Here is a 26,424-nt window from a genome sequence, read left to right as displayed (position 1 = left end):
AAAGCTTTTCCTGCTTAAAAAGGGAAAAATGGGCTAAATTTTGTGTAAGTAAATACATTTTTCCTCACCCCTAAGTGCATCGCTGTCAGCTGATATAATAGGTTTCTCACCAGAGCTGAGGCAGATGAGTGTGCTCTGAGTCCTGAAGGGAGGTAGACAGCAGAGCTATTTTGGTTTTAGATTTCAAATGATTTTGAGGGCCTGCCACGAGATGAGAAGTCCCGGGCTGTGATGGTTGTTAAATTACAGAGTGCGTGTTTTGACAGCCCAGCAGAGCCCGGGCTGGGTAGGAACTCGTTACACCCTGGATGCAGAGCACGGGGCTGGCTGCAGCTCCCGGCAAACAGGTGCCGTGCCAGGCATTCCCAGAGTCCTTCACCAGTTCCCTCTGTGCCAGGCATTCCCAGAGCCCATCACCAGTGCCTGCTGTGCCAGGCATTCCCAGAGCCCTTCACCAGTTCCCTCTGTGCCAGGCATTCCCAGAGCCCATCACCAGTGCCTGCTGTGCCAGGCATTCCCAGAGTCCTTCACCAGTTCCCTCTGTGCCAGGCATTCCCAGAGCCCATCACCAGTTCCTTCTGTGCCAGGCATTCCCAGAGCCCATCACCAGTGCCCGCTGTGCCAGGCATTCCCAGAGTCCTTCACCAGTTCCCTCTGTGCCAGGCATTCCCAGAGTCCTTCACCAGTTCCCTCTGTGCCAGGCATTCCCAGAGCCCATCAGCAGTGCCCGCTGTGCCAGGCGTTCCCAGATCCCATCAGCAGTGCCCGCTGTGCCAGCATTCCCAGAGCCCAGTGCCTGCTGTGCCAGGCATTCCCAGAGCCCGTCAGCAGTGCCCGCTGTGCCAGGCATTCCCAGAGCCCATCACCAGTGCCCGCTGTGCCAGGCATTCCCAGAGCCCATTCCCGGTGCCCGCTGTACCAGGCATTCCCAGAGCCCATCACCAGTGCCCGCTGTGCCAGGCATTTCCCAGAGCCCAGTGCCCGCTGTGCCAGCATTCCCAGAGCCCGTCAGCAGTGCCCGCTGTGCCAGCATTCCCAGAGCCCATCAGCAGTGCCCGCTGTGCCAGGCATTTCCCAGAGCCCAGTGCCCGCTGTACCAGGCATTCCCAGATCCCATCCCCGGTGCCCGCTGTACCAGGCATTCCCAGCTCCCATCCCCAGTGCCCGCTGTGCCAGCATTCCCAGAGCCCATCACCAGTGCCCGCTGTGCCAGCATTCCCAGCTCCCATCCCCAGTGCCCGCTGTGCCAGCATTCCCAGAGCCCATTCCCAGTGCCGGCTGGCGGCGGTCCCGCTCGGGCCCTCGGGCGGTCAGCCGGGGCTCAGGGCAGTGTCGGGGAGGGAGCACTCATTCGGTGAGAGCTCTGTTCGGGATCCAGGGCCCGCCGCTGCCCGCCAAGAGCAGCACATGAGCTCCGTGACACACATGATGGTAGTGCCAGCAAAGTGGCCAGTGCCTGACTGGGCTGTGCTGCAGCCTGCCGAGTGGGGCTGCAGCACAGAACATATGGAGATTATTTCCTGAATTTATGCAGCACATGTTTTCCTATAAATTAAATTCAGAGAAAATGTGTGTCATAATAGGGTGATGCTCGCAAGAGCCTTCCCTGTTATGAATGACAATGACCTCTCTCAGCTCGCTGGGTGCCCCGAGAAATGGCTCCGTGCAGTTGGAAACAATAGTGTATGTGGTGTCAGGGTCTGAAAACCTGACCAAAAGGCTCTCTGACGAAACGCGGGGCCTTCCCCCCACGCCACCCTCCCTTCTCTAATTCTACCTTTTAGAAACTGCCCAGTTTGCTCCTGAGGTGCCAAGTTGTCAGTAGTGTGGGCAGATGTCCCAGGGTCTGCTCTGTGCTGAACTGGGTGCTGCCCTTGCTGAGGGACCCAAAGGCAGCTCTGGATGTGGCAGCAGCCCTACTTTGTGCATGGGGGTGATGTGGATTGCCAAAACAGCAGGACAGGGGTCTTCAGCCAAAGCTACGAGCAAAGCTGCACATGTCCCTTCTGTGTCCTTGGACTGAGGATCCCAAGTAATTTTCTAGGTCAATATTTGATGTTCTGTTGCCTGGGGCTGGGGTAGAATCATCTTTGCCTTTTCCTTGGGCGTGCTGAAACAACTGAAGCAAAACTACAGTAGAGACATCATTGTAACTACCTTCCTAAAGCATGAAAAAGGAAGTTACATTCCTTACAACTCTGTGTGTGAAATCTTAAGCAGCGGAAATGTAGGAGTGGGGCAAACTGGGAACTCATAATTAAAATATAAATGTGTGTGTGTATAGATATATATAAAGTGATGGGTACCAGACATCAAAACAATCTGGGGTTTGCTTTGAGACAAATCACTGTGGAGTCAGTACAGACTAATAGAGTGTTCTCAGCTGTGTGTGAGGGACTTGCTTTTTCATTTGCAGCTGATTACAGGCTAATAGGATTTCAAAGATTTCTGGGAGGGAACAGTTAATAACATCTCCTTGCATTTGAGGTTTTTTTGGTTTTTTTCTTTTTAATGTTTTGTTAATCATACTGATACCTTGACTTAGAATACATTTTATTACTCTCCTGTTTGGATTCTTGAACTGAATCTTTCCCCTCAGTCCCTTGCTGCTGTCTAATTGGCAGTTTTCAAGTCATTTGGGATTTTTTGAAAGATCTTATCAGCCTTTTGTGTGCTAGAAGAGAATAGATCACAGGGATTAAAAATAGTGTTGTGAATCTTTTTAGGTTTAGTCCTCTCTTTGTCTTTCACTAATACATGCATGATGTGGCTTGTACCTTTATGTTTTCTTAATGAAAATTAACAATTTGAAAGCAACTCATGGGAACGACCAATACAGCTGAATTTTATTGGTACAGACTACTTCTGTGACTGATCTTCTCTGTTTAGTGGCAGTAATAGCCCTAGATATTTTTCTGCAGCAACTCACATGTTGGGAACACACACTTAGCCTGTAAATATGGATTCAGGAAGAAAATGAATACGGCAGTGTTCAAAGCAGCCAAAAGCTTAGAAATAATGTTCTGCTGTGACTTTTCCAAACTGACATCTTGATGCTGGGATTATAAATGAAACCATTGTTCCAGCAAAGGCCAAGACTAATAGAAAGCCTTTATTATCGGTCCATTGGCTAATTCTGCTTGTCTAACCCCTTTGGATGGACACAGTGTCAGAAAACATAGTCACAGAGGTTGCTTTGTGTGAGATTTGGCCTGCTGTGTGATTACATGGGGGCACAAAGATATCTCAATGACAAGTGTTCTTTGACTAAAATTTGTAAAGTCATTTTCTTTCCCTAGGCCTTGGAGAGAAGTGAACTGGTTTTTAATCTACAGCTTCTATGAGGTGATACTTGCTTTGTGTCCTATCGCCCTTCTATTCATTTTTCCTCTTTCCAAGCAGGTAAACCTCTGCTTAAAGAAATTGTTTCTTCTGCTGAGCCTTGGTGCAGTTGACAGCTGTCATATACGACGACTATACTTGAAGAGATGTCTTTAGAGCTAGACAGTCTTGAAGGGCTTTAATATTTTGTCTTTGCCCATGCAGGGAATGCCTGGGAGCCAGAGACCCTTATTGTGGCTGGGATAGCAAGCAGAAGCGATGCACTACCATTGAGGACAGCTCCGACATGAGCCTCTGGACCCAAAATATTACTGAGTGCCCAGTAAGTGGACGGAGTGGAAATACTTTATATATACTGATGTGTGTATGTGTGGAAGGGAGAAGGAAAGGTGAGTCTGTGGCAGCCTGAAGTGGTCTGGCTGTTCTAATCTCACTCCAGCAGACCTGAGGCCAAATCCACATGATATTGCAAAGAGATGGCCTTTTTTCCTGGCCCTGGTCTCCAAGAGATGCATATAGAAAAGAAGTGTCTCTTCTTGAATCAGTTGGAGTTGACTCTCCAGATCCCTTCCCAGCCACCCACCCTTCTCTGATGACAATATCCAGTGACTGGCTGTGATCCCCAGAAGCTGTCTGGCCGAGTGTAATTCCTGCTGCTTGAACTGTACCTCCAAGATGGCTGGGGATGAAAAACCAGCCTTGTTAAATAAATTGAGGGTGGAGGAGAAATCGTCATTAATGTTCATTGTTATTATCTAACGTCAATTAGCATGTTAATACTGCTAAGTCCAGTAGATAGGGAGAGAGGACTGGATGGGTTGTATCTTCAGTATGCTATTTCTGTCTGGAGGTGCTGGGATGTTTATTCCCCTTATCTTTCTTACTCCTCAGATATTTTCCCAGGAAATATTAGTCATTACTTCAATCCATCCTCAGCTTGGCAGGCTTAAGTTTTTCACTGCTGGATTCGGAGGCTTGTGTGTTTATAACCCTCCTGTGTTGAACTGGGATGCAGTGCTTCTTGATTGCCCATGCTGTTATCTCGTCCTGCCTAATGCCTGTGTCTGTTGATAGGTGTGTGAGGTGTTAATCCTCTAGTTTGAACATGTCTGCTGTGGTGCACACTAGGGAATAAACTATTCCAGATCATTGTTTCAAGGTCATAAAAATCCAGCACAGAATATTCAGGAGCTTTGCCTGTTCTTAGGGTGGTAGTTTTACATTTATTTTAACATTCCATTGTAGATTATTTTCTGCGTAGATGCTCCTATTCTGTTACATATATCAGCCTTGTCCTCTTTCACTGACAGGCTGCCAAGCTGTTTAAAATCCACATGCAAGTTCTTGCTTTTTCTTTAACCCCTGCCACTCACTGGAACAAATTCACACTAGCTTGGAGTGGGATGGCTCATTTAAGCACCTACATCAGCACTATCCAAGTATTTCCTTGTATTCAGTGCTGGACAAAGGTCATGGTCAATAGAAGCAAGGGTCTAGAACAGCATGTGCAGATGAGCAGTGAAAGGCAAGGGGGAATGTAGTGACCCAATGCCAAACTTCATTCCTGCAAAAGACCTGTCTGTGAGTTTAGTTGGATGAGTTATTATCATAAGAAGTCCTGGCTTTTCCCACCCTACTTTTCTGGGCTGAGCACCAGGCACTCAGCTGTGCTGGTACAGCTGTATGTGAGATCACAGTCAAGTGTGAAATGGTGTAGATTAAAAGAACCCCTCCCAAATAAACTTTTCCTAACCCAGCTAATGTCAGTGAGTTCTTCTGCAGCCTAGCCCACAAACAGATGTCCTGGCACAGCTGAGAGACTGGCATTCAGCAACTTTTATAGCCAGAACTGGCATATTATTGAATTATATCCTACATGGGCCAGGCATTTGTGTGAGTCAACCACAACACTAACACAACTTGACTGCTGCTCTTGAGCAAACAGGCTTGTTCAGAGCTGGTCTGAACATCTTTGTACAGCACTACATCATGCCACATATTCCCACTCTCCAGCTTTAATATTAAGGGGACTTTAGATAGAGGCTTAATCATGCAGTATTAACATAATACATTGGGTAATGGTTACTGTATGTTATTACTAGATAACATCCAGGATCTCCTAAGGGTTCACTACTGAGGTTGCAGTGTCAACCATTTTTAACATAAAGAAATGGGAGCACAAACAAATTCCACAAACTAAACTACTCTTCCGTGCATGTGCCCATGCTTTATCAGGGAGTCCTGATACAGGATTGTACGTGCTTTCTTGGGAGAAGGGAGTGAGGCTTGGGAGAAGGGAGTGAAGCTTGGGAGAAGGGAGGGAGGTGCACTTTGATTTTAGAAAAACAGACACATCCTATTTTGTGATATCTTACTGATGCCAACATGAGCCACCAACAGGAAAGGAACTTTAACTAAGAAGCTATTAGCTAAACTCATGGTGTCACTGTTGAGGGTGTTTGGCAAGTCAGGAGTTGAGTATTCCCAGTAAAGTGTGCTGTCCTCCTTATCCTGAGCCAAACAATGATTTTCCTTCCAGGTTTTCATCCCAGTCCCTCTGTGTTTCCAGCAAACCCGTATCTTAGTCACATTGAATCTGTTCCATGCTACCTCATTTTCTTGCTAATTAGTGGCAGTTTCCCCATTCAGTTTTTGGGTGTCTTGAACCCTGCTGTCAATTCATGTGGACTCAGTTGCTCAGAGCTGCAGTGCCCAGGGTGATTGTGCCTGGGCCCACACTGAAGCATCTCTAGTGCACAGAAAAGTCTTTGGGTGCTGGGATTAAAATCTATGAATTTCTGAAAACTAAATTTTTGCCATGTCCCAAGGATTTTATACCCTGGACAGTTCTGAATGGCTTTTCATGGGAATTGCAGAAAGGTGTTAGAAGGACATAAAATTCAGATCCTTGTTCTGAACACTAGTGTATTTCAAGGAAAATATTGCTACTTATGAACAGTCTTTCCTCTATATTTGATTTTATAAATGGTTTTAAGTAGTTTTTGCACTTTGCAAGAATTTTCAGCTTTCATCAAACAGCTAGCATGGAAATTTCCAGATTAAGTAATTAAAGCTTGGCAAAATTATAAGCAATTGATATCTGAATCCTAAGATAAAGAATAGATGAATTGAAAGAACGAGGAATGCATCCAGTCTTACTAGTAATATCAGAACAAACATGGAAAATATTCTTGTAGCAGGGATGAGGAGTGGTCAGTCTGAATTTTTAGATCCTGCACTTGAGCTTTTAGATTCTACAAGGTAGAAAGAAAAAGATGAGGCCTTTGGTGTGAGTATGGTAGTTTATAAAAGACAAGGATTCCAGAATTGGCAATATTGTGAGAGAAGGGCATTTGATCAGATGTGTTTTTAAAGATGTCCTCTCTGTCTGATGGGCACTGTGTAGGCTTCAAAGGATTTGCCTTGTAAAGGTATTCCTGAAAAAGATCAGTGCATGTGGGTTTTTATCCCACTTCCCAAGTTTGCTCTTTTGAAGATATTTTTGTGAATTTAAAGATGGAATAATAATCCATATGTAATTTCTTAAGCATAAAAACTTCCCACACTCACAGTGTGACATGTTTATAAATCTCAACATTTTGGTTATGGTTGCTTATTTGTTTAATTTTTGGGTTGTTTCCCAGTATCATTTAGGAGCCAATAATTATTTGTTAGCTTTTTTTTTTAATTGATGCCACGGGCCGTATCATACCATTGATTTCTGAACAGAACTCCCTGCTGGAATCAGCAAGGCTTTCTGGCTCAAAAATTAGTAGAAATGATCCAATACTTGGATTATGACTCTCGTAAGGCAAGAGGAAAAAAGAGATAAAAATCTAGTATTAAATATCTCAAAGCACTTACTTTGACTCTCCCCCTCCAACTTCTAGAAACCCAACGGTATTGATTTTAAAACAATGCCTAAAAGAGCAAATTCAACAACAACAAAGCTCAGTGATCTCCTCTGTGGGCATCTCGCCTTGTAACCTGCAGCCCAGAGCAAATTTTTACAACTACATGATAATCTATTGCAAACAAAGGCTTACAGCAGATGCCTGAAACCCCCAGCTGCAGCCTGATGAGTGCAGTATCAGATCTAAATTGCTTCCATGCCACTGCTGCATATTTTTGATGTTGCTGTAGATGGGTGAGAGGGGAAGATGACAACCCACCAGAGGTACATTCTGAGTGTTAAATGCAGTGCCAATCTTCAAGAATAAGCACAGAGCAGCATGTTTCAGAGGATGAGTGTTGGAAAGCACTCTTCCCATGGCTATGGTTGGCTCCCTGCATGACTCCTGAGCAGGCTCACAGCCACTCCGTGCCTCGGTTTCCTTGTCTATAAAGCAGGAACAATCATTCCCCCTCTGGGGCAGCCCAGGGGGACTTACCCTGCTGGCAGCAGAGCTCAGTGAGGCACGGCACAGTGAGAACTGTCAGGGCAGCTGGCTCAGATTTGGGGCCAGGGCTGCTTGCCAGGGGCCGAGCCTCTTCCTTCCTTCACCCTTCATTATGTGCAACACCGAGGCCAAATCCAGTGCTGCCTTTGCCAGCGGCTTTACCAAACCTGCTGAGCACCCCACCACCACATGGGTCACCCCACAGGCATGAGCCACTGGCAGGCAGCCACCATCTGTGCCATCTGCCTGCAAGGCCTGGCACTTTGGGATGGGGCATGAGGTGGGGAGCATGGAGGGAGCCACCAGGGCAGGAGTGCATCATGGTGCTGTGCTGGTACAGGGGAGTAGCCGTACGCAGGCAGGACCAGCACCCATCCCTTTCTGTGTCGTGTTTCTCAGTAGCAGAGGGGATGCCAGGACAGGGGTGTTCAGGGCAGCTTTCAAGACATGGTCTTGGGCTGCAGGATTTTGCAGCAGTGGTGCAGTAGGCACAAGAAGGCGGTAGTGGCTAGGAGTGATTCCAGGAGAAGCAGGTAGCACACATCCTCTCCAGACAGCCGTAGGGGCAAGGGCCCCAGCAACCTTGGCTTAGGGCTTTGCTAGAAGCACTGGTTAAAACAGGGCACAGGAGAGCAAGCTCTGACATCCTGTCTACTGGAGGGTCGTCACCAGCCCTGAAATAGTTATATTTCCTGTGTTCTTGGTCTGCCAGGACTACTGTATTTTTCCTTCATTACAGTGTGCAGAAAGCTGTCCAGTCCCAGTCTGTTCAGGGCTGTGCAGGCATGAAACAAAGGGCAGAGGGTACAGAAAGCAGCGTGGTCTGGTCTATAAATCATCTCGAGATGAATTCTTGCTCTTTACGTGACTGTGTGATCCTCAGCATTAATGGTAGTAACCATCATCTCCTTCACTTTTTGTTCTTCATCCACATGGCCGTTTAGGCTACGGCTCAGTTTAGAGAGGGAGACAGCTCTTGCTGCAGGTTTGGACAGGCTCAGTAAGGCCCCAGCCTCAGCTGGTCACTATGGTTATATGAACACTGCCTTGGGAAACGCTCTGCAGGAAGCCCTGCAGAGGCTGGAATAGGATAGAGTGGGGTTGGTCAGTACTGGCCATGGTGTTGCTTGAAAGGCTGAGGCTGTGCAGTGTGGAACAGGGAGTGTGGTGCGGCAGATGGATGCTTGCTCCTGGTGTGGTGCTGCCTGGGTCGGCTCGGTGCCTGTGTGCACATGTTAGGTATGCAGTGTGGAATTTGGAGGGTAAATATTGATGTGGCATTGTCTGAAAACAACCCTCTGTTTTGAATCCTGCTCGCAAGCACAGGCAGCTCCCATCTAGGATGCATCCTAATCCCCCTGGCAGCTTTGTTTGGCATTTCTATTGTGGGCCTGTCTCCAGAAATCTAAACTTGCTATTACTGACTTTTTTTTTTTTCCTCTTAAAATTAGGTGAAAAACCTGACAACAAATGGAAGATTGGGGCCTTGGTCCCCATGGCAACAGTGTGAGCATTCAGATGGGGACAGCACAGGCTCCTGTATGTGTAGGTCACGTTCATGTGACAGCCCTCGTCCTCGCTGTGGAGGTCGCAGCTGTGAAGGGGCCAGGATTGAGGTCGCAAATTGTTCAAGGTACCTCAGCATCTTTGTGCTTCTTATGGGAGAAAGAGTTGTGTTGTCCACAGCTTTGCTCCTTCCTTGTGACCATGTCACCGTGTCTCAGCCAAAGTGAGATGTGTGAGGTCCAGCTTGGAGTCAGTGTAAAAGGAAGAAACCCAAAGGCTCTGAGTGATGGGCCCTCAGCCAAGGCTCTTGGAAGATGAGCACCCCAAATTACTGTACACTACACTACATTACACTGGGCCTTGGTTTCCCTCAGTACAGTGAGTAGTGACCCATCAGGTGAGTAAGGCAGAGGTAGCTGTCAGGCAGCTGAACAACAGACTAAAAAAATCAATAAGCTCACAATTTTTCAGAGTTTGGGTTCCAAGCCACATCGCCAAAACCAAGCAGAGCTCCTTCAGAGCAACACTTGTAAGGACAGGGCTGAGCCTAGCTCCAGGCAAAGCTTGTTTGCCTTGTTCTGTGAGTCTGTGACCTGTCTGCAGCACAGTCTGTCTGCTGGGCAGGTGAGAGCAGCACGTCATCCTTTGGCAGCCAGCAGGTGCTGGAACAGCACAGGCAGCTCAGCTTGTGCCCGAGTGCTGCCTGCCCACGGCAGCCTGAAGCTCAGCTTTGGCAGCATGGAAACTAAATGTCCTCCTGTAGGGTGCCCAAACATAGCCATGTTTGTGTCCCTGCTACCCCACCACCCTCAGACTACATCATGTCATGACTCAAGGGAAGATGATGCAGTAGTGTAAGCACTATTTAATCAGGGTGGGGGCAGCCAGGATTTTGGTAAATATTGGGTCAATACAGTTTTTATCTACTTTATCTTCTCCATAAACATTCATTCCATTAAGGACAGCTGCCTCTTGACTCATCCCTGGAGATCAGTGCAGGCCTTGGCACCAAAAATTCAGCAATACTCATGTTTTAATTGGCATCTCTCTTTCCAGTTATGGGCTGTGTTGCCCAAAAGGTGTGCAGTCATTCCTGCCCTTGTGTCCCACCATGGGCTGAGCAAAGCCTTCCCCAGGCAGGCTTTTTCCATCAGTGGCAAATGGAAAACATGCCAGTGGGATGGATTTCTCAGCACTGCTCTGATGGCAAAAGAGGCAGGAACAGCTTCTAAGAAGGGGATGAAAAACAGATTATTCAATCTTAAGACATACGAAAACAGCATGGTTTGAAAAATAGGGACATCTGGTCATCCTACATCCGCTTCAGCCCTCAAATTTCCTTTAATTGACTTCATATGGCATTGAGATTTCTTTCTGCAAAGAGGGAGTAGAATGTTTAAAGATGAGTTCTATTAAAAAGCTGGAGATCTGAAAGTGGAAAGTGTCTTTATTTCTGTTAAAAATCCTGAAACACAAATAGATTCTGAGAATTGTTGGGGTTTTGAGGATTTCTTTAGTAGAAATTACTTGCCCTGTTTGCAGCAGTAACAGCAACCTTCCATTTGATTTTTTTTTCTTTTTATGATTTTATAGATAATCATTCTTTTGGATTAAAGAATGGCAAGGTAGTAGGTGGTTTAAAACATAGCAGAATAATATGGAATAGTAGGATTTTTATGAGTGGATTTCTTGTTCTTTGACCTTGTTTAGGGTGGGAGAGGGAAAGGGAGAAAGGGATGAGAGAACAAGAAGAGGAGGGGGGGAAAGATCTAACAGGGTTCTGAAATAAAGCTGCCAAGAACAGGCAAGAGTTGATAAAAAATACAAAAACTGTGAAGGGCAATGTGGGTTTTAACTTTCATCCTCTGCCCTGGTTGGTGCTATGCCAGAAAATATTTCTTGCCAGCAGTGTTATTAGTTCAGTAAATGCTTTGAAAATTAACATCTGTTTTCAAGCTTAGCTTTCAAGAGTCAGAGAGCACCTGAGTTGTTTTTTGACTAGACTTTTTAGAAAGGTTTTTCTTTATTAAAAAAAAAACCCAGAAAAGATATTTTTTGGCTTAAGGCACTGAAGTGTCAAGATTAGGCAGTTTTATAAGACAGAGCATTACCACTGGCTCCATATGAAATGAAACCTGCAGCACAGAATAGATGAGATATGGTTCCTCCTCTCCTGCTTCAAGGCCCAGTGCTGCCAAACCAGAGGAAGGTGAGCCTTAATAGATGCAAGATTTTAAAGATGAAAATGTTGGCTTCTGTGTAAGCACATGTTTGAGGCACCTGCATGTGCTCAGCCTCTCACAGGAGCTTTGCCAATGTCTCCAGCGCTGAGGTGTGAACTAGGGGGGTTTACATCACACTGGCTTCAGGCTGTGTTACCACTGTTCAGCAGAGATGTGATCACTCATTAAACCATGAAACTCGATGCTGCCCCTGAGCTCTTAATTGCCTCTGGTTCTACAGATTTAAGGTCACACTACAGTGACGTCTGCAGGCGGCCATGAAAGCTAGAAGCAATTATTGTTATTTTTAATGAAATTCGAGATTTCCACTTAATAGGATTCAATGCTGAAGGCTTTAGGAAAACACAAAATATTATGAGGTTTGTGATAAAAACATGAGAGCTGGCAGTGGTGTTGCTCTAGAAGATTTTAAAGCATCAGTACCTACTGAATTAGGAGAGAGTAGGGTTTTTACATGCTTCAGTACAACTGGCATTCATGATCCTCAAAACTTGAACTCTTTGTGCGGAAAGGTTTAGGACATACAACTTTGGGATCAGCCACTGGGTCAGAAGAGCAGGGTCATGATATGTGGGGAAGATGATAGGGTAATAGTCAATGAAAATGACACTAACCACACTATTGCTCAGTAAATCTTAGGAGACATTTTCAAAATCATTCAGCATTGTCTTAGTTGTCTTCCTTTCCAATTCTTCAAGACTTCAAAGGGAGGAAAGTTATGCCACTGTAAAACACTTTTGAAACACCCTTTTAAAAACTCCCCTGATACAAAGTCTGATTGGAATGAATCATCTATTCTCCCATCAGTTCAACACTTGTCCCATACTCTGTTCTCTCTCACCCTTTTTGCTAGGAATGGCGCTTGGACACCGTGGTCTTCCTGGGCCCCGTGCAGCACCTCCTGTGGGATCGGCTTCCAGGTCCGGCAGCGATCCTGCAGCAATCCTGCTCCACGCTACGGGGGCAGGGTCTGCGTTGGACAGAGCAGGGAGGAAAGGTAAGGGTTGTTCCTTTCTGTGGCTGTGACATTGGCAGCTGGAAGTGGCGCCTGGGATTGAGGCTGTTGGGCTCAGTGCACAGAGCAGAAGCAGTCCCAGAGTCTGGGAGGGATGCAGCTGTTTCTGTGCATGGACACTCTCTTTCAGTGAGCCTGAAACATCAGACACTTCTGAGCTGCCCTCACTCCCAAGCAGGACCCTTGAGACCTTTGCAAGCATTCCTGTCCCACACAGAGGGCTGACTTCCTTCCCGAAGGGAGAAGCTGTGCCTGCTGTTGGCACTGTGGAGTTTATCGACACAGTTACTCCATTCTGATCTGTCCCTGGAGTGGCAGCTGAGTATGTGCAGTTTTCACGGCCAGTTGCATCATTCCCAAGTCTCTATTACTTGTGGTGATGCTCTAAAAGCAATTCAAGGCAAAATATAGCTTAACTCACAGATTCAGGCTTGAGTTTTTGCAGGACATGGTATCAGAAAAACATCTTTTTCCCCCTCTAAACTATGAAAATTTCACATAAAATTACTAAACCCCAAAACTTTCTGAACCTACAGAGCCATCTGCACTATAACGCTTCTTCAGGCTTGACCCCTTATGAAATATATGCTTCAAGGCATCCCAACTTCTTTGCAGGCCTGACATTTCATTAAAGGCCACCTCTGCTTGGCAATAGGCTGCTGCTTGTCCCTTGAGTGGTCACTAAGACGTATGTCTCTGCATTTCTCAGAAAAAAAAGAGCAATTCATTTAAGTTCCATGTTTCAGGACATTTTAATGTTTGGTTTGATTTGTGCCCATTCACAATGGTCCTTTTTGGGTTTAACAACTACCTCTGAGTCAGTTGCAGTTCCATGTGATTAAATTTGAGAACAATATTAATTAAAAAGCTGAACAAAATTACAATTCCTTTTGACAGAGAACATGAAATAGCATTCACTTAAGGCCTGCTTTTGGATGTATATAGGATCCAGTTGCAAACTCCAGCTTGTTGAGGTCGAGGCAGCAGTAAAAGCCAGATTGTGTGAAGAGAAGACTGTCAGGTGTTTAGCACCTGCCATTAGTGACAGATCACTGTTGAGTTGTCCTCCCACCAGTCATCTCGTTTAGAATATTTTCTATCCACTCTCTCTTTGTGACACTTCTTCTGTTTATGACCTCTTCTATGGACTCTGTGGAAAAGTTTTGAGACAGAGCACTTCAGAAAACCTGATCTCGACCATTTACTCCAACTGTTTCACCCTCACTGAGCTCAGCCTGATTAACCACTCCCATTTGGTACAAAGGCTGCATTTCTCTCCCTGGACAGGAATATTGCTAATCTGACATTGTGTCAGCCTCCACTGGCTTTCTGTGCATGCATCAGTTGTGCCCAAATGCAGTGTGCAGTCTTGCGTCCCGCACAGTTTCGTCCCTCGGATGTGCTGACATGGAGTTTTTTGAGCAATGCACTTTCTCCTTTCAGATTCTGTAATGAAAACAGTCCATGTCCATTACCGATTTTTTGGTCTTCATGGGGACCTTGGAATAAATGTAGCGTGAATTGTGGTGGAGGGATTCATTCAAGGCAGAGGTCCTGTGAAAATGGAAACACATGTCCAGGCTGTGCTGTGGTATGTATTATTTCCTGACATTGCATGAGGGGCACCTATTGACAGTAGCATCGAGGAATGGGGTATTTAGCTTTTCTCTCCATTGTGGTTTTATTTCTCAAGCAAGAAGAAAATGCTGTCCTCAGTTTTTGCTGCAGAGGGTGCTGAAATGAACTTGGAAACAGAGAGGTGGCAGATTTAGGGACAGACTGGTGTTCTTCCTTAGGCCTCTGTAGGCTGATACCAAGTCCTTTACCTGAAAGCTCTATACATGTTGTTTTCTTCTGACCCGCTCCCAAGGATGATCCTGTTGAGTCAAGGAGGCCAGACACACATCAGAAATGAGTTGCACTATCATACTTGAGTAAAAAACAGATCCAACACCCCATTTGCTCTCTTTACTTTCACTTTCCTGTTCTGGCAGCTGTTTTGTGTAGCTGTTTTAATCGGTTTTGTGGGGTTTCATTTTGATGTAAGTAGACTTGATCTGGAACCTCCCATTTCTTCTTCACAAGCTGTTTGGCATTTACACTAGAATCATGAAGTCCTGAAGCATTACATTTCTTCCCCTCTGCCAGAAAAGAGTTGCTTATTTAATTATTTTAAATTAAGGGCACAAATGTTTGTCACTGGAATTCCTCCCATTAGTGATGAGAATTGTAAAACCCTCAAATCTCCCCGTTCCCAGCCAGCCAGAATATTGTCTATGCTCAATGGCTTCTCTAGACCAAGGATGACAAGTGGTTCATAACCTTCACTAGAGAGTTTGAAAAGCCAACCAAACAAAAATAGCTGTAAAAAGATATGCTCTAAACCCATATTAAAAATAAAATTATAAACCTTCAAGGAATAAACCTTACTGACATTTTGTCCTCTTGAGGCTTCTCTAGGCTGACCTGAAAACAGCATCTCAGGGTCAGACCAGAAAACTTGTTTTCTGTTACTATTATCTATTGCCTGAATTATTCTCCTGCCCAAAATGAACCAAGATGTCGAAGCCCCAAAGGAGTTTGAGTCAGCAAAGAAACACAAACCTCAGGGAGACATAAAAATAGCAAGAACAGGTTACCCTGAAGTTCCACCTATGCACCATGACTGCCTACACAGTCACCACATTTGACTTGTTCCTGTGAGGTCAGATAAGGTGGATGGGGATTGTTTGAGATCCAGAGAGCACCCCCTTATTTTCTGAAGCATAAATAGGCCTCTGCCAGTTAGGCTGCTGCTGTTTAATAAGTAAGGAGGGAATGGTTTTCCTTCTTGGCAGGAATATAAGACCTGCAACCCGGAGAGCTGTCCGGAGGTGCGCAGGAACACGCCCTGGACCCCGTGGATGCCCGTCAACATCACCCAGGGTGGGGCCCGGCAGGAGCAGCGGTTCCGCTACACGTGCAGGGCACAGCTGTCCGACCCCCACGAGCTGCAGTTCGGGAGGAAGAAAACCGAGAGCCGCTTCTGCCCCAACGATGGCTCCGCAGTGTGTGACACTGACGGTACGTCCCCAGCTCTGGGGGCCGTGGGGCAGCCCTCGGTGTGGTGGTGGAGGGGGATGCTCTTGGAACAGTGAGCCCCTGACTGCGTCTGCAGTAGTGTGCACATGGACAACTGCAAAGTGGCATGGATGGGGAGAGCCCTGTGACATATACACAGTGGTGAGCTCTGTGCTTATGGCAGTGTATTGATTGGTTCTTGCTCCTGCTAGGCTGCCCCAAAGACAACAGGCGAGTGATGAGGGTGTAAAGAAGAGAAGACTATTCTCAGGACAGTGTGTCTTTTCTTTCTCCGTGGAGCTCCCCTTGTGCACTGTCTCTCAGGTTGTTCTCTGCAGGACTGCTGTGATGCAAGGCAGCATCTTGAGGGCACAGCCTACACTGCCACAATTTGCTGCCCAGGGAGGTCATTTATCAAGGTTACCAGCAGACTCAATTTGTATGAGTACAAATTTATTTTTCTGTCTAGCTTAGCTGTAGCTCTGGGGAAAAAAAAAAACCTCTTGCCAAGGGCTTTCAACAGAAACTGTTCTGCAGGCCACATTGATCCTGATTTTATTAATGAGCTTTTAAAAGCCCAACAAATGAGTAATTTGTGATATTATGGTGTCTTGTTTGTTTTCCTTCAAGCTCTTGTTGATGACCTCCTCAAGACTGGTAAGACCTCTGCACGGATTATCAATGGGGGCTGGTCCTTTTGGGGGGCCTGGTCTTCCTGCTCCAGGGACTGTGAGCTGGGCTTTAGGATCAGGAAGAGAACATGCACAAACCCTGAACCTAAAAATGGTGGCTTGCCTTGTGTGGGGTCAGCGATGGAGTACCAAGACTGCAATCCTCACCCCTGCCCAGGTAACTACAATCATCTTCCTGCATTAATTCAGAGGTGTTTTCCCAAATCGTAATGGTAGAGCAGCAACAGCAACCACAAAAACAGTATTCTTAAGCTGCCTTTTTTTTTCTTTTTTTTCTTTTTTTTTTTAATTTGGGGGATTTTTCCTTATGTTTTTTAAAGCTATTGTAATGACCCACGTATGTTATCTTTAGTGCTGACTTAGGCTTCACCTCAGCTCAGAGACTAACATCCCTAGCCACATCCTCTAGAGGAAGTAGTATGGTGGCTTGTAGCAATCCTTTGCTTCAGGAAGGTTTGATGCTCCATCCAGTGGAGGGCATCATGGTGCATCTGCTCTGTGATGAGAGGAGGCAGGCTTAATAAATGTGGCTTAATACTGTATAGAGATGCTTGATGTGGTGGTTCTTCTTGTGAACACTTGTTTCTTCCCCCTCTCCTGCTTACGTATTGTTCTTGCGATGGGCATCTACTCTTGACATCAGTTACCATTTCCTGCACAGCCAGCAGGGAGTATTCTTGCCTGGTTTCCTGGTTTTCGAGTTTGTCCTCATGTTTATGTTGCACTCCTGGTCCAGAATAGTAGTAATAGACCATTGACTACTGTATTCTCTCTCACTTATCCTTCTCCTTGCTCTGTAATAACTGTCTAAAGTAAATTTAAGTGATCTTACACAAATTACCTTGCCTCTTTGCAGTTCCAGCAATTATCTACCTCTGGCAATACAGTTTGTGGCCTACACTTGAAAATGCTCTATTATAGTAATATTATTATGATTCTAAAATTCAATACAAAGATAAAATTCAAATGCAGATATGATCAGAATGTGCAGCAAGAGCATAGCAGGAGTGTCAAATATTGCACTCTATGGCCTATAAAAAGGAAATAACTCTAGCACTATAAAGGCAGCTATTAGTACTATTTTGGAAGCTCTCAGTGGCTTTTCACTAATGTCTGTGCCCTTTTTCTGTGCTGTTTTCTTCCCTTGGACACTGATGTTTTACAATCTGTTCTGAGTGCATGATTACTACTTCTCTGTGTCTCCTTCCTTCCCTGCCTCACTCAGTGTGTATACACAAATCCTGGGTTTATTTTGCTCTAAGTCATCAGGTTATTATCTTCTGAATTAATGGCATGTGGACCTGCAAACCAGGCAGTTTAGTGGGTGGGGGGTGGGGGATTCAGGGATCTTAAGCCCCTCCCTAGTTTTATTATTAACCTCTTATGGGGTTATGCTTAGATCATGGAGCTGTTTGGGTTGGAAGGGAGCTTTAAAGGTCACCTAGACCAATGCCCCTGCAATGAGCAGGATCAATAAATAAAGCCTCAGTGTTTCTGTTTCCTGAAGGCTGGAACTAGAGGACTTGGGCCTCCCACAGAAAGGTGCCAGATAAGCTCCACTTCGGTGCTACAGCACTTTTTTCCCAAGTAAATCTGCTGTTGCTATGAAGTTTCAGGAGATAACATAGTAGTCGTTGTTGTGGTAGTAGTAGTAATAATAATAGCAGCAATGCTGTTTTATAAAAAGGAAAGGAACAGAATGGAGCAGAATATTTCAGTGAATATTAATGACTGCAACAAAGAATATTTTCTGGTTTTGGCACTTTACGATGCAGTCTTTTTCTGCATAGATTTCATTCTGCATCCACAGAGTGAAGTGGATTTGTACCCTCTCTTGGAAGTTCTTGTTGTCAGGCCCAAATGTCCTGGGGTGCAGGAAACTGCTTGCTAGTGTGGGCAGGGTGGATGTGCAAGGCGAGACACTGGGGCTCTCCAGCTTTGTCACAGGGAGAGGAGTAACCAGTGGCCTCTGCCTGTCTGTGCTTGCTTCCCAATGCCCTGCAGTGAAAGGCTCGTGGTCTTGCTGGACTCCCTGGTCTCACTGCTCAGCCACCTGCGGGGGTGGGCACTACCAGCGCACACGGACCTGCACCAACCCAGCTCCATCCAGCGGGGAGGACATCTGCATCGGGCTGCACACCGAGGAGGCCCTCTGCAACACACACCCCTGCCAAGGTAGCTGCTTCTCAGCCCTGCACCCGCTGGCTTCCGTGCTGGTGGGAGCAAGGCACGGCTGCAAAATGTTGAAAAAAACAAATCAGAAACAAGTGTTTTGGTAATTTATTTGATGTCTGTTGAGCCAGGGGATAAGGAGACATCCCAGCATTAACTGCACTGCAACCCCTTTGTCTTTGCCTGTTCACTGGCCCTTGCTCTGACATTCTGGTGCCAGTCAAGCAAATTTTGCTGATGGTTGATCCTTTTCAAGTAACTGAAAAAGTAACTGAGGAAGTGAGAGATTGGTTCTTCAGCGTGGAAGTTCACAAACAAAAGTGGTCATGAGGCAGCAGTCTGTATAGTTGCTGAAGGGACGGTCCTTACTTTTTGTTTCACAGACAACAAATCAGCATGTGCTACAACTCAGAGGATACGGTTTAGATCTGTGCTGTTTTTGAACTACTTTTGTGTATTTCTGATCCAGTGCAGGCTGACTCCTGCCCTTAAGAACCTCAGCAAAACTCTTTGAATGCTCTAATTTTTGCTGGCTGCTTGAGGTATCCCTGGGAGGCTACATCAAAAGCTTGGAGGTCCTGGTGCAACGTTGCCCCACCCTGCTCCTTGTATGTCTTTAACCAGGGAGCTGAGATAGGAGCTTTTAAGACAACTTTGTTCTGTGCAGCGCTCCACCAAGGGTCGGTTTAGTCCATATTAAGAGAACTACAACCTGACAAGTAGGGTGTGATGCTTGCACTGAGAAAATTAAATCCATTAAAGACCCATGAAATAGATGTGTGAGAGAGACCCAGGCCGGGACCTAGGATTCTTCAGCATGGGAGAAGTCTAGTATCTACAAAGCACCCTTTTCCTTGTTGGTAATGCTGTGTGTGTTTTCCTGACCCTGGATTCCAGGTGGCTGGTCGGAGTGGTCGGAGTGGAGCCTGTGCAATGAAGAGGGCATCCAGTACCGCAGCCGCTACTGCGAGGTGCACAGCCCGGACTCCTCCCAGTGCGTCGGGAACAGCACTCAGTTCCAGGACTGCCTGTACAATGAAATTCCTGGTACGTGCCCTGTCATTGAGGAGGACACGGTGGTTTGGGAGAGCAGCTTGTGCTTGCACTGTCAAACAAGGCTATTATAAATTGGGCTCGGATGCTTCTAGAAAAAATCAGAAATAGACAAACATTATAAATTCCCTTTTGGCAGGCACAGGGTAAATGGCTTTCCCTTAAGCAGCTTAACATTTCTTTTAAACAGAATTACCTTGATCCGTAACAAATGACTAGTATTGCTTCACCTGAACTGAAGCTTTAAAACTTCTATAGTTTGTCTTAGGCTGGGTTATGTCTCTGTTCTCAGTATGCGTATGGGGAACAGAAGGTTGTTGATTTCAGGTATCCAAAAAGCATCCCAAAAGAGCAAAGAATTAAGGTGAGGCAGATGCAGAAATTGGGGTGTGATGGTGGGAGATTAATCCGGGGTCTAACAAAGCAACACTGTTGATGGACAGATGGTCATCAGCATATTCCACCCTGTGCTTTCTGGAAACTGAATCTCCCAGGTGAATATCTGATATGGGTCTAGACTGAATGGTGCCTTTCCACATGTTCTTTTTTTGGATTAGAGTACACTGACTTAAAAATCTGAGATCTCCAGGCAATGGTATTCTTTTTCATGGTTTTCTCAGCTACCATCTTTACCCTAAATTGAAGAAGCTAAAGAGTGATCAGGTAACAGTCCTGGAATTGTAACATCTTTGGAGAGGTTTTGTTGCATGTGTTTCCAACCATGAGCTTATAATTCAATTTAGGGAGACTCTCAGCTGACTGCAGAACATACGAGCACCTTCTCGTGTCTGTAGCACAGAGGGTTTAATTACTTGAAGTAAAGGGATGGTAAAATGACAGTTTTCTCCAATCTTCTTTTCTTTGTTTAGTGATCCTACCAGCCTCCAGCATCGATGAGAGCACAAACTGTGGAGGTAAGTTACCACTAACTATATATCTTATTTTTATCTTAACCTGACTTCTTTTCTCCCTGTGCAGTATCAACCAAACCATTAATCTATACAGCTCATATCCCACTGATAGCCTTAATTCCGCTGGAGTCTTGCTGTCTGAGTCAGACTGGAGGAATGTATCACATGTCCACTTGTCAGTTCCAAGATTCTTATTTATTTGGAAGTTTGGGTTGGCCACTGAGGGTCATTAATTACCAGAGAGCAATTGCTTGTGTCTCTCTACCTCCAGGGTGAATGGTTTAGGTGGAAGAAAGGGTTATTCCCCATTCACCACAGTAAGCCTCCAGCTGTTTGGAGGCAGGTGTTTTTAAATAACCTATAAAGATTTCAGGGAACAGGGTCCCTTAGACAGATCGTTTACTGATATAGGATGAGATTAGAGGTTTATACTTGTCCTCCAAGCACTTCCTTTCACTCAAGTTCTCACCTCTCACAGAAACTGTGTCTCCTTTCTGCATGTAACTTGGAAAGATCCAGTCATTAGTGTCACTTTTCCATTACCCTGGGAGCCCTTATGGTGAAAAAGCAGACTGAAGAAAATGGCAGGTTCCTTTAATGTTTTAAAATGCTAGTTTCACACTAATGGCCATGCCAATTCCAGCTAGCGTCACATCCCTGCTTTCCTGAAATCTAGATGATCTTCAGGCTGCCAAAATCTCTTCTCCCTGTAGAGATCGTGGCAAAAACCGGGATGCCACCTGTGGCATGGAAATGTGGCTTCTCCGTTTGCAGCTGAGGGCAATCAGTGGAATTAAGATTTCAGCCCCTGCAACGTAACATTTGGCTTCCTGCGTCACTCCTTCTCTCTCAGAGGGTGCAAAGGTTCTGCTTTGATTCCAGGACTTGGAATAGCTTGCTATAGCTTGCACTCTACTGTTGTGCACTGTGCCCACATTTCCTTCTTTTTCCACCACCATTGTATTTGCTGTTGCTATCTACATTTTGCCATAGCTAATATTATTTATTAATGTAGTGTTTTACAATATTTGGCAAAGAAGCCAATCAATGGAAATTCTGTTGACGCATTTTAGAAAATCTATATTTTCAAAGTGATGAATCAGAAAGCTTCCCCCCTGGGGGCTCACATGCTGCAAACAAAATAATATGATTTTTCTCCCCCTAAGATACAGCCAAAACTCATTTCAAAAATCAGATGGGTGTTTCAAAGGTGAGAGTGAAATAGAAGAGAGCTTTATGTTGTGACTTGCAAATGTGGCAGTGAAATAAAGCATTCACTACAATATAAGCAAAGCTGGGCAGGAGGAGAATGTGGCAGCGTGTCATGTGGCTGTACTGAACACAGTTGCATATTCTATGTTTTAGGTCTCGTGAGTGATGCAAAACAGGCAGAGGTTTTTAGAAAGGAAATTTATATTTGAAAAAGTCTTGTGACATTTAGTAGGAAATTATAACATTTTTGCATCATCCAAAACAATAGAAAATTGTAATCTTGCAATGGAATTTCATAGTGTGGTTTGAAAAATAAATGTAGCTCATCAATCTAACAAATTCTGCATGTTCCATACTGTAATTATGATTGAAGTGCATTACTTTGCTGTAGAACTCTATTGGTTTTGTTCTTTTTAAAACCAGAAGGATATTTTTTAACTAAAAGATTAGACGAGAGCCATTGACTAATGGGCAGAATCTGCTATTTGAAAAGCATATCACTTAAAATGTAAGATGGCACCAAAAAACTGCACACCGTGATCAGACTAAGAATGAGCCTTCTCTAAAGCCAGTGTCTGAGTAGCCCCATTTCTCTGCACACAGTCAAGTCAACACAGCAGCCTGTCCAAATGAATTGGCTTTTTAAGTATTACAGGAGATTTATCACTGCAGTCGCCACTGAGGCGATGTGACTGACCCCGGGACAGCTGCCCTGGGGCCAGCAGTCAGGGGGTCCCCTCGGGCTCTAGGGCCTCTGCCATCCCTGTTTGAAAGATGACAGAGCAAAGGCAGAGGAAAGGCAGAAGCATTTGGAGTCAAATAGCTGATTATTTTCTGTGTAGCACCCCCTGCACATAGCAAAATACAACAGGGTCATAAAGTTTTGCCATCCCATAATGCCTCTGGTTGCTTTGATAACTTGGTGGCTCTAATGGTCACTACTGTTGGTTCTGTTGTCAGTGGAGATGTGGTGGTGGTGGGTTTTACCATGGGTGTGGGACTCAGTGAGGTGAGGGAGGAATGAGGAGCGCGGTTTGACTTTGTCTTCCCTCACCAGTCAGAGCTGTGAGTTGGATACTTCCCAGTGTGTGGGATGCCCAGCTACAGGGGGCATCCCTTCCAGGGGTCAGTGCTGGCCTCGAAGGGTGCTCTTGCAATCCCTCATGGAGAGATCTCTGCAGGAGGCTTTTACAGTCCAGCAGTTTTTCTGTTTGAAGTGTTTGCACTGTAGCTACCCCGCCAGCACCTGCCTGCAACTGATGTCCTATGTCTGCAATTTGTGGAGAAAGCCAACAAAGAAGTGTTTCTCAAGCCCTGCCCCCCTTTCCTTTGTCCACTTTATCTTTCCCGTTCTCCAGAGGAACCCTAGTTCACTGTTAGCAGTACAAATACACCTCAGAGGTAGTGCAGCCAAGACCAAGGCAATGCCATGCCATGAATAAGCAAGAATGCTGAGCACACTTGGATTACAAGGGGAACGAATGTGTATCTCCCCCACCCCACACAGACCCATAGGCATTTTGGGCAGCTGACAGAAAGGGCTTTTTCCTCCCTTCCTTCCCCTTCAGAGAAACACTGAGCATTTTTATCCCCTTATTTCCATGACATGCACATGCTTTGGAATCCATTAATGTGCATTGTTTGTATGGCTCATTTCTTTAGCTGTCAGCTTAACATAATGTTTAGTTTCAATATCAATAGAGGGGAGAGAGGAGAGACAGGGAGGGAGCTTTGAGGAAACAATGCATGAACCTGTTAAACTGCACAAGGCAGAGCTGCAGTGGGGAGACCGATTTGCAGGGAGATTATGTCAGTTTATGTTAGGACGTAAGACTCTGGCTTCAACAGCTTATTAATGTTGATCCCGAGATGTCACTGCTCTGATTTGCACCTGTGGTCTTGTCAGGGGAGGGAAAAGGGCTGTTCTTTAAAAATAGCATCTCGTGTCATTTCCCTCACAGGTTTTAGTCTCATCCATCTGATTGCCACTGGGGTCTCCTGTTTCTTCGGCTCCAGCCTGTTAACGTTTGTGATTTACGTGTACTGCCAGCGCTGCCAGAGGCAGTCCCAGGAGTCCACTGTTATCCACCCAACCACTCCCAACCATCTCCATTACAAGGGCAACACAACACCCAAGAACGAGAAGTACACCCCCATGGAGTTCAAGGTAGGGTACTTGAGGAGAAATACCACAAACAGCTTGATACTGCCTAAATAAATTCTGTATTCGTGTCATGGTTGGAACTGGGTAGGTCTGTGTTTCTGTGCCCAGCTGATGGCATTATACATGGGGTTGAAAGGGCATTTAGCTGTGCTGTCACAAAGGGGTTAAAAAGCCTCATTACTGCAGTGGGATTTTGTTCTGTTTCACAGTCCTGATGAATGCCAGTCTGGCAAGTACATACCAAGATACTCCAGCCCATTCTGACTATTGAATGTATACAAATTGTCCTCTAAAAAAATCAGTAAGAGCTCAGTTCAGTGCATTGTTAGTGCGTGGTAAGAGGAAATGGAGGGGAGGAAGAATAAAAATGGAAACTTCATTGCACAAATAGCTGGGAAAATGTGCACTGGTAGGACGAGATTTTGGAAATTCTTTGGTAACTGCCAAATTGGAGTGAATGAGAAAGCAGAGAGAGGGTTCTGCCCCCCTCTGTCAGTACTGGACAGAACTTACCCCAGGCAGGTGTGCAGAATTCAGTGACAGTAGCAGAGTGGGGAGCTGAAGCCTTAGGAGATGAGTGCTGAAGTGGCATGTGTTGTTGGCATGTTGGCTTGCTAAAGGGAGCACTGCCCATTATCAGAGCAGATAGGGCCCGGGGTGCTGCAGACAATACCCTGAGACAGCAGCACTTCGTTGGATTTGAGCAGCAGTCTGCTGATGAAGCGTGGGATCAGAGCAGTGAGCAGTGGCATGGGTGGAGGGGCTTCACGTCACCTCAGGAGGAGCAGCCTGCCGAGGGTCACTTGAACAGTGTGGAGCATTATTTGGGTCATGAACACAAGCCAGAAGGAAGCCCTGCAGCTGCTTGTTCCTTCCTACAGCTACGTGCTGTTGACATTTTGATTGTCTGCCTCTGCTGGTCTGGCCCAGCTTCTCACTAAGACCCAACAATAAGATCAGTGGTGGGACCATTGCCACAGTCTAAACTCCCCGGGTGTTGAGGACTGTTCCTACGTAGGAATTGTGTAATGCTGGGCACAGGACTACTCCTGATACGTGGCTATGATTTTTAGTGTGAATACACATAAGAAAAAAAAAGTTTGCATCAAATAATTTGAGAAGAGTCAGTGCTGTTTTGCTGTTTTAAAGGAAAAAAGTGTGAGCTGGAAAATAACTGACCAGTGTAATAAGAATGTGGTGAAATCCTTGCTGGGCATTGCAGCCTCTCAGAGGCTCCTGCTGCAGTCCCAAAAAACACATTTCCCAGCAAGCTGAAGACTACAGTTGCATACAGTTTAATAAGACTCCAGCATAATAATGCAAGTCAGCATAGATTTTTGGAAAGCAAATCATGTCAAGCAAATTGGATTCCTTTTTAAAATTAAATAAATATTGATCTAGATCGGACGGAAGCAGCAGACATATCAGGATTTTCAGACTTTTAACAAAGTTTCCTGGGATGTATTATTCTACACACTCTGCATATACAGGTTGAGTAATAAATTATTAAGACAGGTAAAGAACAGGAACTTGATCTTGGAAGCATCAAACTTCCAAGTAATCCTTTCCATTATGGGAGCTGCTGTGGCAAAGTCAATAGGAAGACCCAGATTAAAAAGGCTTGCAAGGATAAAGAAATGAGCAAGAGTATTCCCTTGTTTCTTACATAGCAAACAATAAAGAAAAGAGACAAATTTATTTTTGTGGGCAAAAGCAGGTAGTTAGAGGGTTGGATTTGTGTTAACATTATCTTCCTGATTTATACTGTGCTATCATGTGTTATCAGATGATGCTAAAATAGGCAGAATGGTTAAAATTTAGAAGGATGAGGTTGTTCACAGAACAATCTTGATCAATTGGGTAAATGGGTTATGAAATGCACGATGTCTGTGTCAAGTGGTGCAGTGAAGTAGAAGTAATAACAAAGCTAAGCAAAGTTTAAAATAGCAGCAGATTAGTTAATGTAGTGTCAGGAGGGAGTTGACCTTTTTGATAGATCCATCTCTGAATACTTGATCTAGTGTATAGTAACAGTGAGCAGCTGTTAGAGTCTTCTTTCGAGGGACATAAAGAGCTTAGGCATTAGATCAAGTTTTGAAAAGTCTGGTTTATTTAAAGGAAGGCATTAGCTAACTGAGACTGTATGACTTACACTGGGGGGAGAAGGGACTTGGACACAAGGAGAGATAGACCAGATGGGACTTATTTACAGAATGTTAGGAAGTGAAAGAGTTCAAGTGCATAAATCTGCAGTCATTGGACAGACCAAAGCTAAATGTTTAGGAGCAAGGGGCTACTTGCTGAGAAGAACTCAAAGTCATACACTTCAGCGTGGTGAATGAGGCAAAGAGATTTACAGAAAGGGTAAAATCTATTTGTCAAGTGAAGCCTCCTTTTCTCCATCCCTGTTGAGTATTTCCTTCTGCTCACCTTCTCTATTGCCCCTCCTCTCCTAAGCTCTTGGCTGAAAAATTCTCATTTCATACTACAAATCTGCCACTCCTCAGTGTTCCCTAGAAGCATATAGCATTAATGAAGTAAAAGGAAAGGCTCTGTGTGCTCTGTGCTGTGTAATTACTTATGGAACTTGTTATTAGCCAGGTTTATATTTAGGAATAGCTGACAGATTTTTTTAAGGGTCAGGAGGGAGTTTT

At 45.2% G+C, this 26,424-nt stretch overlaps 1 protein-coding gene across 1 annotated transcript in view; it reads left to right on the top strand.

Moving 5' to 3' along the window:
- Positions 1-26,424, top strand: part of SEMA5B (semaphorin 5B) — a 130,168-nt gene that overhangs the window by 87,592 nt on the left and 16,152 nt on the right. The window contains exons 11-20 of the mRNA XM_066323069.1: positions 3,547-3,664; positions 9,194-9,375; positions 12,345-12,488; positions 13,950-14,097; positions 15,344-15,569; positions 16,197-16,415; positions 18,263-18,433; positions 19,328-19,477; positions 20,353-20,397; positions 23,568-23,773. Coding sequence (XP_066179166.1) covers positions 3,547-3,664; positions 9,194-9,375; positions 12,345-12,488; positions 13,950-14,097; positions 15,344-15,569; positions 16,197-16,415; positions 18,263-18,433; positions 19,328-19,477; positions 20,353-20,397; positions 23,568-23,773 — 1,609 coding nt within the window. The remainder of the gene's footprint in view (positions 1-3,546; positions 3,665-9,193; positions 9,376-12,344; positions 12,489-13,949; positions 14,098-15,343; positions 15,570-16,196; positions 16,416-18,262; positions 18,434-19,327; positions 19,478-20,352; positions 20,398-23,567; positions 23,774-26,424) is intronic.

Source organism: Sylvia atricapilla, chromosome 7 (genome assembly GCF_009819655.1).
Source record: "Sylvia atricapilla isolate bSylAtr1 chromosome 7, bSylAtr1.pri, whole genome shotgun sequence".
Classification (NCBI taxonomy): domain Eukaryota; kingdom Metazoa; phylum Chordata; class Aves; order Passeriformes; family Sylviidae; genus Sylvia; species Sylvia atricapilla.
The sequence above is the reverse complement of the archived record's forward strand: the minus strand, read 5'-3'. Positions and strand labels throughout refer to the sequence as shown.